Source organism: Solanum stenotomum, chromosome 1 (assembly GCF_019186545.1).
Source record: "Solanum stenotomum isolate F172 chromosome 1, ASM1918654v1, whole genome shotgun sequence".
Lineage (NCBI taxonomy): Eukaryota > Viridiplantae > Streptophyta > Magnoliopsida > Solanales > Solanaceae > Solanum > Solanum stenotomum.
In genome coordinates, this window is record NC_064282.1 from 24,258,484 (window position 1) to 24,272,590 (window position 14,107).

The window sequence follows — 14,107 nt, forward strand, 5'->3', positions numbered from 1 at the left end:
TTAAGCGATTTTATTAAGAGGAGGAATAGCAAATAGAGTAATTATTACTTAGTATGTATTGTTGAAATTTATTGAACCTATAGAGAAATGATTTTACATTGTCATGCATATTTGCACTGTTAGTCTTCATATCTTTGGAATTTCATCATACGTCTCACTATGAGTCACATAAATGATCATGCTTCATATCACGAAGCTTTTTTGTTGATATATATGTCTAATTAAGAAAGAAAAATATTTTATTATTTTCTCAATAAACTTAAAATTGGAGTTTCCTACCGACGATTGGAAATACAAAGGTCCTCCGATGTTGCACGGGCCAAGTCTATCTAGTATAACAAGATTTTCACTATATTGTACAAATCTTTGCCCCAGCCTTATCTTCCAAGAAATTTGAATTTCAATTCCCATTTGATTTTCTCCCGATGCCTTGAGGGGTAGGGGAGCTCGGGACGAATATCTTGTCCAATTCATATACCAAATCTCATTATTGCAATATCTTGTCCGCTCACCACCTTATAGCAATGTTTCTCTTTCTTTCTCAAAAAAGTAATTCCACATTTTTCTCAAATTTCCATGAAAAACCTTATATAATATTGAGGATGAATGCTGACAACAAAATTAACAATAAATATATAATATCAAATCAATGGAATGCATAAAAGAGCTCGAATTTCCCTAAACTCAGTAAATCATGAACATGGAAAAAATAGTGGAAGAAGAGATTTCGAAAGATGAATTTATCATTTGAAATACATTCATGTCATTTTAAGAAATGATAAGATTAGCTCAAACCCCTAACTCAAGCATTTCATGCTCTCAAAGCAATAATATCATAAAAGACTTCTTCAATGGGAAAACAACACATATAAACCTCCTCAATGGACCAACACTGTAATATGCCCCCACACGAGGAAAACAACTTAAATAAGCCCCACATAGGTAAAACAACATAAATAATCCCTAAAATGGGTAAAATTATAAACTCAACAATTCTAATATTTCAATCTCATATACAATCCCATTTCATAGTCAGAGTCTATAAGCATGGTTAACTATCAACCCTTGTCTTGAGCCTAGAAACCCATTCATAAACCTTTATACGTGATCTAATAGTGTAAATTGATCATAAAACATGTAATGGAACCAATGAAATCATTAGATTTCTAGAAAAAAATTTTAGAAAGAAACTATTTTTGGAAAGAATAAATTTGGAAATTTTGGCAAGTTATGCTAAGTATGAGTTTTGGGTCAATTTCAAACGACCATAACTCTCAGTACAGAATGAGTTAGGTGGGCTATAAGATATCAAATGAAAGTTCTTAGAATCATCTTTCCAACACCACCAAGTTTGCTAATTTTTGAGCTTGTATGAGAGAGATATTCCCATTTGAAGTCGGGCAATAAGGAAAGTTACCCGGATTTAAGAGGGGTATTTTGGTCTTTTCATTACCCAATTAAGTTGTTTCGTTTTTAATAATTAATTAGGGTTCTAGACTAAATTGGTTCAGTTTACACACTCAAATTTCACGTTAAGGTTTTTAGAGAAAGAACTCAAGAGGAGAAAAGGTCAAGATTTCATCAAGTTCTTGAAGGTTTCGTTGCAGATTTCGTCATGGGTTGATCCCTAAGAGGTATGTGAGTCATAGAGTTGGGTTCATTCACCCACGCTCCAATCATGTTAATTTCAGTGTATTTCCTTCCTATAAAGTTGAACATTTGATGTTCTTGAGTTGTGTTCTTGAAATTGTCTTTCATTCTTGAATTTGGATGGGATTGATGAGTTTCTTGAGATAGTCTTATCGATTTTAAGAGTTGTTTTGATTTAGATTCTTGGGTACATGTATTGGGTAACCAAATCTAAAGAGAAAATGAGAAAAAAAAAATCGAATTTAGTCGAATTAAGATATAAAAACTAGTTGAAAAATTCGTCGGGGTTTGATCTTAGGCATATTTATATGCCTAGAAAGCTAATGATGCCCGCATTAAGCTTAGTTTGAATTCAATATGTGTTCGTTTATAGTTTTATCGAGTCTTTTGTTTGTTTATGAGCTAACCAATATGATTAGTTGTGTAGGTAAGCTTAAGAGGAGAAACGAGCACGAAAATGGACAATGGGGAACACAGAAGATTAAAGGCAAAAAGAAGCATGGAAGAAAGAGGAAGAAAAGAAGATCAAGGCATTGTCGTATCCTCTCTGCGTTGCGGAGAAGGGGTCTTAAATTAACTCACGAGAGTCAGCAGTAGGTAGAGCCCTCTGTGTACTCTCCGCGTCGCGGAGAAGGGTTGTTATTTTATTCACAAAAGTTGAGTTAGAGGCAGAGCATTCCGTGGAGTGTCTGCGTCGCAGAGAAGGCTATTGTGCCTGGAATCAAATATTTAAAGCCTCTCCGCGTCGCGCCCTATGCTCTAATTTTTGGCCGTTTCGACTTTTAGTATAAATATGTTATTATTTTATTTTATTAATTATTCTTTTTCTAGGTTTTGAAGAACGACGACTTGGGAGAATGTTTTCACCGTTTTTAGGGTTCTTTTCTAAACTCTTTTCCTTTCGATCTTTGTATGTTATTTGAACATTGTTTGATCGATTCTTGGATCATGAATAACTAAATACCCTAGTTCTAAGGCTGTGGCTATAGGATGATTATAATCTATTGATTTTGTTATTGGGTTAATGTTAATTATCATATGAATCTTTCTTATGTTCTTGCTTGAAGTATTTCATGACTGGTCACCATTGAAATAAATACATTATCCAAATTAAACTTGGGAGAGGAATAAGAGGATAGAAAGTGGGACATAAGGAGCATGATTAATTCTAAATAACTAGGGTTAATTTGTATCTAGGATAGATATACCTAGAAACCATGATTGGGTCACCATACAGGAAGAAATCGTAATGCTTGGTACTTAATCCATCATATCCCCGCTCAGCGATGTAGTTAGGGTGTTATTTATCGTAGGCGATTAGAGGTCGGGAGACCATGATCATACATTTAACCTTGTGATTCATTGATTCGATAATTGATAAATGCCCATATGAATGATATTGATTACAAGAATCCTGATAAAAGTTGCAGCCCTGGACTTTACCCAATCACTATTTTTAAACCCTTGAAATTGAATCACTTTTGTTACATTTTGTTATAATCTTAGAATTAGAAACTAAATCACTTTGGAACTCTTGAATACCCTTGTGTTTAGCTGAAAGTTAGAGAAGTTAAGTAATTCTAAGGGTACGATACCCGGCTCTTAAAAAGATCCACCTTAATACTTGAACGACCACGTGCACTTGCGTATGTGATTTGGACGCAATAGGGTTGCATAGGGGAGGTCTGGGGCGCGCGCCAGAAGTGGCCGTGCTAGAAGTGTGCCACAAAGTAGTCTATGTACTTTAGGGGCTGGCACCCCGCGCTAGCAGTGGGGGAACCAGCAGTGCGCCGCCATTTAGTCCGTCTGAGTCCTTCTAAAGTGTACTAACACTTACTATCGATTCTAACTACTCTAAATGACTTCTAAACATCTAGAAATCATCCATAAATCTGAATCATAACCTTGAATCCATAAATTCAAATTCAAGGAAAGTTAAGAGCCAAGTCCAGAGAGTTCTTAAAATCTTTTCAAAAGTCTTTTACAAATGTTTTCAACTTGTTTTAAGACTTGAGCATTGAGTTGAGTAAGAGTAAGATTGAAGTTCTTTTTTTCTTAAAAGATTATATGGGAACTAAAGTATTCTCAAAGAGTAAATGTTTTCATATCTAAACAAAAGAGGAAACAACAATTTCCAAGAGAATTGTTTAGCTAGTTTTTGAGTAATTATCTCAAATCACATAGAAGAGTTATGTTTTTAAACATATGAGCTGAGTATATTTTGGGAGTAGTATTGAGCACCGATATGGGGATGAGTTCATAATAACTCAAGTCTCCATAAACCATGTAGCCAACGTGGATAGAAAAGATCATACTTTTTAGATGATTCCTTAATAATTTTAAGCATAGCTTAGTGGATCCACTTAGTTGAGGCGTTTTATATCCGGGAAAGTTGTAGGACAGTTCTGGCAGCGTCGGTGAGACGTTGTATCATCACATAGCTCATAGTGATAGTTGTCGGTTAGAGAATCTCCTAAACAGAGTTTATTTTTGTATTCTTATATACAACTGAGATATTATTGCATTTTTCAATACTTTGAGATGTTATCTACTGTTTTAAATGGTTTACATAAACTGCATCTTTATGGTTGAATTAGCATTGAGTTGAGTATCCATGAGTTGAGTAAAGCTGAGGTAAGTGTTTCTTTCAAAATTCAGTTCAAGCTTATGTCATGTTTAGCTTTTCCCTCGCATGCTAGTACATTAAATGTACTGACGTCATGCAGATACAGGTAACCAGGATCAGCAACCAGTGCTTCATTGATCTAGTTGAGCATTCAGAGTCAGTTGGTGAGCCTCCGTACTTTTCGGAGGATCCCTTTTTATGTTGTTTCAATATTTCAGTTGTTAGGATGGTCGGGGTGTTGTCCCAACATCCTTCATAGTATTAGAGGCTTCATAGACAGATAGATATAGTTCTTTAGTCTTTTCATTTCAGTTGTTTTGTTATAAGACTTGAGTTGTCACTTTGGCTAGCTGAATGTTTGTTTCTAAAACATTCGAAGTTTATTTTGAGACAGTTGAGTAAAGTTGCATTTGATTTCTCTTATTTATTCTTAAAGTCTTCCGCTGAGAGTCTAGCTAGGCCAAGGGTTCGCTAGGGGTAGGCAATGGTTCTCAAGTGCCAGTCCCGCCCAAGGTGTAGGCTAGGGGCGTGACAAACTTAGTATCAGAGCACAAAGTCTATGAAGCCGTGTCCGTAATATAAATGTCATTCTTTTTGTGATTGACTAAAAAGAAAAATGGATCATATAAATTGGACGGAGTAATATTTTTATGCCATGTTTTATAATAGGGGGTAAATAGTTTCAAAAATTCTTGTTTCATGGGATAATTAATACTTCTTACAGTTTAGGAAGGTAAATAATATTAAAAATTCATGTTTGAGAGATAATTAAGACTTTTTGTAGGCGCACTTTAGCACTGATTTTAGGGCTCTCAGCGCACAATATATAGCAAGGCAACAATTGTGCATTGAGAGTGCTTTCCGATGACTCGCCGCCGTCAAACAACCCATACACAAACACCAAAAAATGTTACCCCTGCTACTGGTGAAGCTCATCAGCTGAATCCGCTTACTTTTGGGAGCTTCTTACCCCCAAAATTTCGTGTGATTTTAGAGAATGAAGATAGTAATGTGGAAGATGAAATTCACTTGGAGAATGCAGATGGGAAAGAGACTCTGAAGAGGCGACTATAATTTTCTGATGCTGAAATGTCTAAACAACGTACTCCAGCAGGAGATTCTTCTAAATGCAACCGCAACAATGGTAAGACCTTGAACTTTATTCCTCTTATGGTTAAAGAGGGTGTACTTACTGTGACAATTGAGGAGGAGGGTATTTTCCTACAAATTAAGGAATAGGAAACAACTTTAATTAGATATATAATTAGAGATAACCCGTATGAGCTGCAAATGATAGAGTATGTCAAGAAGGTATGGGGTTTGGTTGAACAACCCCAGGTACTATATCATGATGATGGATATTATATTTTTAAATTTCGTAATATAGTTGAAAAGGAGGAAGTGATGCAGGCTAGACCTTATTTCTATGGAAACAGACCCATGATTTTGAGGAATTGGGATGTGGATTTTGAATTCGATGCTGAAATGTTTAGTCAGATTCCAATTTGGGTAAAATTTCCCAGATTACCTGTTAGATACTGGTCTGCTACAGCATTGAGCAAGGTTGCTAGTGCTATTGGGATTACATTGGTTACGGATGGATTTACTGCTAAAGCTGAGAAAATATCATATGCGAGGGTACTGATTGAGGTGGATATTTCAAAAGTCCTACCAGATACTATTATTGTTGAAACCCCTTCTGGGCCTTGGAACCAACCTATTTAATATGAATGAAGACCCAAATTTTGTAATAATTGTATTAAACTGGGACATATGGAAGATGAATGCTGGTTTACACATGCCCAGATAGAATAAGAGACAAGACTGAATTAAAAGGAATGAACATGAACCAAGGGAAGGGTAAGAGAACAGAAGGTAAAAGAAGAAGGATGGTTACTAAATGGATACCTGTTTAGAATCAGAAAAAGGATGCCAGCATCAATGATGAAGCAAATGAAAATGCAATGGTGACACAACCTATAAATGAGCCTAGTCTTGGAAGGAATGAGAGGCAACATGTTGAGGACAATATCTGTACAGAAGCAGCACCTACTGAGAATTATCCTGGACAATGGAGTGGGAAGCAACATGTGGTGGAGAACACAGATGCAGCTACTGAAATTGAGCCTGGACAAGGGAGTGGGAAGACACTTGTGAAGGAATGTCATGACACTACACTAGAGGATCAGATGCAAAAAGGTAGGAATAGTGCTGGCAACTACTTGTCACTCCTTCCCACATGATCATCTCTACTTGGAATATTAGAGGCCTTAACCAAGGCCATAAACAAAAGGAGATCAAACTCTTTCTAAATAAACATAGAGTAGATATGTTTGGTTGTTTGGAAACAAGGGTCAAGGAACATAAAGCACCCCAAATAAAAGGAAAATTGTTGTAGGATGGCTAAATGCACATAATTATAGTGGTGGTGACAGTAATGACAGAATCTGGATTTTATGGAAAGATCATCTGAAAGTGCAAATCATCAAGGTGCATGAACAATATATCCACTGTTTAGTGGAAGATCTGAGGGTGCAGATTAGATTTTATGTTACTATTGTGTATGCAAAGAATGACTTGAAGAGGAGAGAGATATTGTGGCAAGATATTATGCAGATCACATTGCAACAACAGTTTCTTTGGGTTGTATGTGGAGACTTTAACAGTGTCTTGTGTTCAGAAGATAGATTGGGATCCCTTGTTACACAATAGGATACACAAGGGTTTCAGAATGCAATAGATCATCTGCAACTAACAAATATTAGAGCTATTGGGTGGCATTATAATTGGTGCAACAAACAGGCAAGTGATAAAAGGGTCTATAGTAAAATTTATTGGGCTTTTGGGAATATGTAGTGGCTACAACAATTTGGTCATGTGGAAGCTGATTTTTTGAATCCTTCAGTATCTGACCACTCCCCAATATTGATTAAGTGTACACAACATCATAACATTCATCCTAGAGTCTTTAGATTTTATACTAATATGATGGAACATCCTGATTTTGCTGCAACTCTGAATAAGGCTTGGGGTGAAAGTACTTGGGAGTGACCAATGAAGTAGATATGGAAGAAACTTAATAAATTCAAAGATCAATGTGAAGGGATGAATGCATAAATGGCCTCGTATAAACAAAAGTTGAATGTGTTGAGGGAACAACTAGATATCTTACAAACAAACCTGCAAACAAGTAACTTGGATCAAAGTATCATAGAGCAGGAGAAGAAAATCTTAATAGATATTGAGAAGTGGAGTAATATTGAGGAGCTTGTAATAAGACACAAATCTAGGGCAACATGGATAGATCATGGGGACTCCAATACCAAATACTTTCATGCTCAGTGGAAGATTAGGACCAGCTACAATACCATCTCATCCATTTATAATGAAGCAGGAAACAAGCTGACAGAACCTAATCTAATTGAGAATGAGTTTATTTCTGTTTTCAAGGGGTTGATGGGGACTAGAGCATCTGCATTGACATGTCTAAATACTAAGGTGGTTAGAGATGGAGAATGTCTTTCCATAGCACAACAGAGAGACCTTATTAAAGAGGTCACCACAACAGAAATTTTGGAGGCTATTAAAGAGATGCCCAAAGATAAAGCTCCAGGTGTTGATGGATATCCAATTGAATTTTTCACCAAGAACTGGGATGTGGTCCAAAATGATGTTATTATTGCTGTTAAGAACTTTTTTCATACTGCAATTTGTATCATTCTATCAATGTCACAGTTGTGACACTGATTCCTAAAATTCCAGCACCTACAAAAGTGAAAGTTATAGGCCTATAGCTTGCTGCACTACTTTATACAAAATCATTTCCAAAGTTCTTACAAGAAGAATGAAGTAAGTGATTTCAGGGTTGGTGAGTAAAGCTCAATCAACATTTGTTGAAGGAAGAAGTGTAGTGGATAACATCATGGTCAACCATAAAATATTCAAAAATTATAATATGAAGTGGATATCTGCTAGATGTGTGCTCAAAGTGGACCTGAGAAAGGCTTATGACACTTTGGAATGGGGATTTTTAGAGAAATTGCTGAGTGATTTGGGACTTCTTGCTAAATTAGTGCACTGGATTATGACTTGTGTGTCTACTGTCTCTTATTCCTTGTTAATGAATGGTGGACTCACGACCCTTTTTCCAGCACAAAGGGGGGCATTAGACAAGGGGATCATATGTCCCCTTATCTCTTTGTCTTGGCTATGGAATACCTGGGAAGAGAGCTTAACCAACCGGCTCTAAATGGGGATTTCAACTATCATCCTAGATGTGAAAAGCTGAACAACATACACATTTGTTTTGCTGATGATCTGTTGATGTATTGCAGGGCTGACATTGTGTCTGTTAAATTAATGTATGATGTCTTCATAAAGTTTTCCAAGGCATCTGGATTACAAGCTAACACTGATAAAAGTTCCATATATATTGCTGGAGTAAGTGATCAAACAAAGTAAGACATTGTAGAAGCATTGGGGTTCAGTGTGGGTACCTTACCTTTTAGGTACCTTGGTGTACCTCTCTCTTCAAAGAAATTGATTGATGCTGCTTATTTGCCTCACATTGAGAAGATAACATCTAAAATTACTTGTTGGTCTGCCAAGTTATTGTCATATGCTGGTAGAATGCAACTAGGACAGGTGCAGTGACAGTGTCCAAGAAAGCTTTGGTGGCTTGGTCTAATGTGTGCCTGTCAGGGGCTGCAGGTGGACTAAATATAGTAAATCTATGCATTTGGAACTTAGCTGCAATTCTAAAGCTACTATGGGATATCAACAGGAAAAAGGATTGTCTTTGAGTTCAATGGGTGCACAGTTATTATATCAAGAAGGGTGATATTACCCAAGTCCAAATCCCCAAAACAGCTTCATGGGTGGTGAGAAAGGTATTGGAATCTAGACAACAATTGATCACTCGACTACAAAGCCATGGAACAATACATCAACAACTTGGAAATGTCCAGTAGGGAGGGAAATTTTCGGTCCATAAAATGTATGTCAACTTATTGTATGTTCATCCCAAAGTGACTTGGAAACATTTTGTTCTGCATCCAAAGATACATCCTAGATACAAGTTTATCTTGTGGCTGGCTATACAGAAACGTTTGGCAACAGTTGAGAGATTGCAAAAGTTTGGTATTAATGTTCCCCTTGATTGTGCCTTCTGTGGGCAACACCTAGAAACATTCTCACATTTATTCTTTGAATGTGATGTGACTAGGAGGATATGAAGGAGGTTGCTATAATGAATGGGGTATAACAGACAAAGACAAATACAAGACTGGGAAAATGAGGTGAAGTGGATGAGCCAAGTTGCTAGAAGACGAGGAGGTCAAGCTGAGATAACTACCTGTCTATTTGCAATGACTGTGCATAAGGTGTGGCAAGCTAGAAATTTCATTCGATTCCAACAAAAACCTTTCCTCTCTGAAGTGATCATTCAGGATATAGTGATACACATACATATAAAAGGGAGAAATAGTATAACATGGAGGGAGTGTTTGCATAGAGTAACACAATATCCTATTTGAATTTCATAAGATTCTTGTTTTTCTTGTAAATATTAGTGAATTAGCTTGTTGTATGTAGGAGCAGCTAGTTGATACACTCAAATTACACCTCCCTACAGAAGTATATGCGATCGTTATCAAGTAAAGAACCCAACTTGTAGGTTGGGGTCGATCCCACGAGGAAAATGGTTTAGACTTTACTTTAACCAACAATTATAGTCAATTAGTCAAATTACTTCCAGAAACAGGTAAATTAAAAAGGGTTTTTTTTTTTTGTGTGAAATAAATAGTAAGAATTTAATAAGTAATCAGTAATCAAAACTCAATTTTGGTTGTTATCAAGATGAGAGATATAACTAGGGTATACGTGTTCCCCACAAGCTCATAACGCAGTAATCCTAGTAATAGCAATCCTTTCCTAGTGTACTACATGCAAAGTGATAAGTTAGGTATCTCTAAATCCTTGGTCCGGCATCTAGAGAATTTCACCCCGCACCTTAGTCCGGCTACGTGTGTATAATTTTCTAACCCTTACCTCTACCTCATATTAGACATCATAATCGATGTTTGGCTTAGTTATTACTTCGCACCAATCGGCACTAGCCTATTAGATAGTATCACACTAAATCTATGTTGATAATTCTTTTTTCGTTAATTACCTCCTTGGTCCGGCAAGTAGTAATAAGACAAGTTCTAATGTTGGCCACCGTTAAAAAGACTTTTAAACGAAAGAATTATCAATGCATGCAAAACACTGTTTAAGAATTGCTTATTTACTATTCATACTTTGTAAATCGCTCATGGTTCCCACAACCCTAGTTGTGGATTTAGTTACCCATATTAGCAAGAACACAATTCATAGTTTTAGAAGAAGAAACCATGAACTTACGTAAAGAGAATAATAAACCCAGAAATTCAACTTGAATTGCAAAACCAAAATCTTCAAAACGAACTTAGGACATTAACAATTGCTAGGTTTCAAATTAATCTCCCAAGTCACAAAGTAAAACTAGAATAATAATATCCAACCCCCAACAACGAGGTTTACATGCCCTATTTATAGAAAACAAAGCCTAAATTAAAAGGGAAACAAATTAAGGAAAGTTCGTTCAGGCACGCGTCTTCATTCCACGAGACTGACTTACGGACTGTCAATGGATCTACGGTCCGTAAGTCTTTTTCGTAAGCCAGGACTTAGAAAATATTTCAGCTTCCAAAAATCAGCTTTTCTGAAGCAAATGACGGACTTGCAGTACGGACCGTAGATCAATGTACGGTCCGTCAATCCCCTCCATAGCTCCACACTTAGAATCTTCAAAAATTAGGTACTGGAACCCTCGCAGTATCAATCTACGGATCAACAGTACGGTCCGTAGATCAATCTACGGACCGTCAATGGCCACCGTGGTTCCACATTTGGTCAGATTTCCCTGATTTGTCTTCCATACCTTGCCCGCTGATCTATGGTCATAACCTACGGACCGTCAATGGACCTACGGTCCGTAGATCACCTCCGTGAATGCCCTTTTCTGTATTTCTTTCAGTTGTCTCTATACTTCCGCACCTGAACATCTTTCCTACAAAATATGATAAAAACACATAAAAACCAATACAAAAAGGCCCTAGACACACACAACTTGTAAGTGATATGTATTAGAAATACCGTAAACTCACGGTATATCAACACCCTAAACTTAAACTCGTTGTTTGTCCTCAAGCGATGCACCATCTGCTGGCGCAACTCTTCGTCTAAAATCGAAGCCCTTCTAGCCTCCTTCTCCTATCTACGTTGTCTCTTTTGAGCTTTTTCCTTCTCAATGCGATGAGAACGGTGCCGTTTGCCTATGGCATGTGTAGGCACAAGCCCCTCCTCGGCGGTCCCACTGAATAAAGCATCCAGCACTGTGTCATCAGCCAGTGCAGTAGGTGCAACCTGAGGCTCAATGGAAGGGGTGGCAAGAATGACATCAACGTCGGTCCGGAGACTTGCTAATTCAGCCTGCAAAGAAGATAAATCTATGGCCAGGGCTGATCGCCTGAGGACTCGCAATTCAAAATCATCAAGACGCTTATTAACAGCCTGGACCTTTCGGTCCATCGTCCCCTCCATCTTTCGCTCCATTCTAGCCTCAGACTTGGCTATCGGCTTTTGCATCCACGGCTGGATGTGATGCAGCAGTGTGGTCATCTGAGCCTCTAATTTTTGTACTCTAGCCAATGGGACAACAGTAGCTCCTAGCTGTGGTGTGGACCGGGAAGAGCTAAGAGCCATACTAGATGCCTGGTAAACTGGGGTCACCGCCCTGTGCCTGCCCCACTGTGTCTGCAAGATCAACACCCAATGGAGGTACCTCAACCTGGGCTCTCTGCGAGGTGCCACCACATTTGCCTCATCTCGAATGAGGCCTATGTCCAATGCCCTTGTAGGGTGGACTAACTTGTCACAATGCCAGATCGGCACTCCAGAGTCCCTGCACAATTGAAAAATTAGACATGGAAAGGGGTAAGTAGTGGAGGTCTTGAATGCCCTCTTGTGAATCTCTGCTAGCAGCATACGGCCAAAGTTAATCTTCACTCCTGCTACCAATGCCGCAACCATGACCGCTCTGTCCCATATGACTTGGTTGTCAGCTTTTGTAGGCGACACTTTGTTTCGTACCAGCAGCCAGAAGAACTTGGCAACAAAATTTAATGTGGCCTTTCGGATGCCCAACCGTGGAGCGGCGACCCATTTCGCACGCTCGCCATCTGCAACAATGTACCTGGCCAACCATAGTATAACAGTTTTTCGCTGCTCAGTGTTCCTCTGGAAAGCACCACTCTGCACGATGTCCCATCTGTAATCAAACTCTGTTGTGTTGAGAGACCAAGAGTGACCCGTGGTAGGACCATAGAGAAAACGGCTGATCGTGGCAGGTGATATGTCCACCGGACAACCTCGAACCAAAGTGGAAGTGAGAGAATCTTGAGCTAAAGGCATTGACCGCTTGGAAATTGAACCTCGGAGAGTGGCAACATAGGAGGCGTAGAATTCCCGCACAATCTCCTCGTTATACGTCCCTGGGTATCGAGCCATCCAGTCACACTTGTGAAGGTTAAACAGCCGGTGAATGTCCGGAACAACGTGCAAGCTCCCCGTGAGGACTCTGTGCTCCTCTGTAATTAGTTGGTCCATCTTCTGTTTGTCGTTTATTATCTTGGCATCCCGATAAATTTGCCATCGGCCCTCTACACACCACCTATTTAGCTCGCCGGCAACTGGAGTGGGGTCATTATTCCGTGGTGCAGGTATGGACTCTGAGCTAGTGGCCTCATCAGACGAGGCTGCTTGGTCATTCTCACCGGACCCTGTGGCTGATTTAGCACTGGACCCTGCAGAATGGGCAGACTCGGATCCTGAAGCATGGGCAGACTCAGTGCCTGAAGCATGGGCAGACTCGAATCCGGACAAAGACCCCTCTGAACTGGAAGCAGCCCCGATTGGTGATCCGATCAGTGTGTGCTCCTCATCAGACTGGAGACAGTGACTACGTCAGAAAGAACCTTCTGGGGGTGCTTATGGTGACTCGAGGTGCAGTGAAAGAAATCCGTGTGTTGGGAGGAACGTATGTTGGATCCTTCTCCGTGTCCGTGTCCTCATCGATTAACCTGAAGCTAGGGGCAACAGATTTTGACTTGCCTTATTTTGTGTAGGTGACTAGCTTCTTGGGTGCCATCGTACCTGTAGAGGCGATATTAGAACTAAAAAAGAACAGTGACAGTCCCACAAAAATTTCTGACAGAAAAATTTTTCTTGCAGATGGAAACCACGGATGTCCAGAACGATCCGTAGATTGATCTACGGACCAATCTACGGACCGTANTTATTTTGTGTAGGTGACTAGCTTCTTGGGTGCCATCGTACCTGTAGAGGCGATATTAGAACTAGAAACGAATAGTGACAGTCCCACAAAAATTTCTGACAGAAAAATTTTTCTTGCAGATGGAAACCACGGATGTCCAGAACGATCCGTAGATTGATCTACGGACCGTAGTCCATATCCTTGGTTTTACACTTAGTAATATTTTCAAGTGCCTCTAACCACAAACCCAATCTACGGTCCGTGGATTCCTTCCTGGGTTAAAGAGCCACCAATACTAGTTGTAGATGGAAACCACGGATGTGCAGAACGGTCTGTAGATTGATCTACGGACCGTAGTCCACATCCATGGTTTCACACTTGGTGAGATTTTCAAGTGCCTCTAACCCACGAACCCAATCGACGATCTGTAGACGGGGTATCGTGGATGCGATCTGTTCCAGGTTTCAGCCATTCTT

General features: G+C 39.0%; 2 protein-coding genes across 2 annotated transcripts; both read left to right on the forward strand.

Moving 5' to 3' along the window:
• The first annotated feature begins 7,393 nt into the window (after positions 1-7,393).
• On the forward strand, positions 7,394-8,017 carry LOC125865921 (uncharacterized). Its single transcript, XM_049546219.1, has one exon. The coding sequence runs from the start codon at positions 7,394-7,396 to the stop codon at positions 8,015-8,017; it is 624 nt and encodes a 207-aa protein (XP_049402176.1).
• A 214-nt stretch (positions 8,018-8,231) lies between these two features.
• On the forward strand, positions 8,232-8,929 carry LOC125866010 (uncharacterized). Its single transcript, XM_049546322.1, has 3 exons — positions 8,232-8,392; positions 8,611-8,733; positions 8,785-8,929. Exons 1-3 carry the CDS (start codon positions 8,232-8,234, stop codon positions 8,927-8,929), a joined length of 429 nt encoding a protein of 142 aa, XP_049402279.1.
• Positions 8,930-14,107: the final 5,178 nt, after the last annotated feature.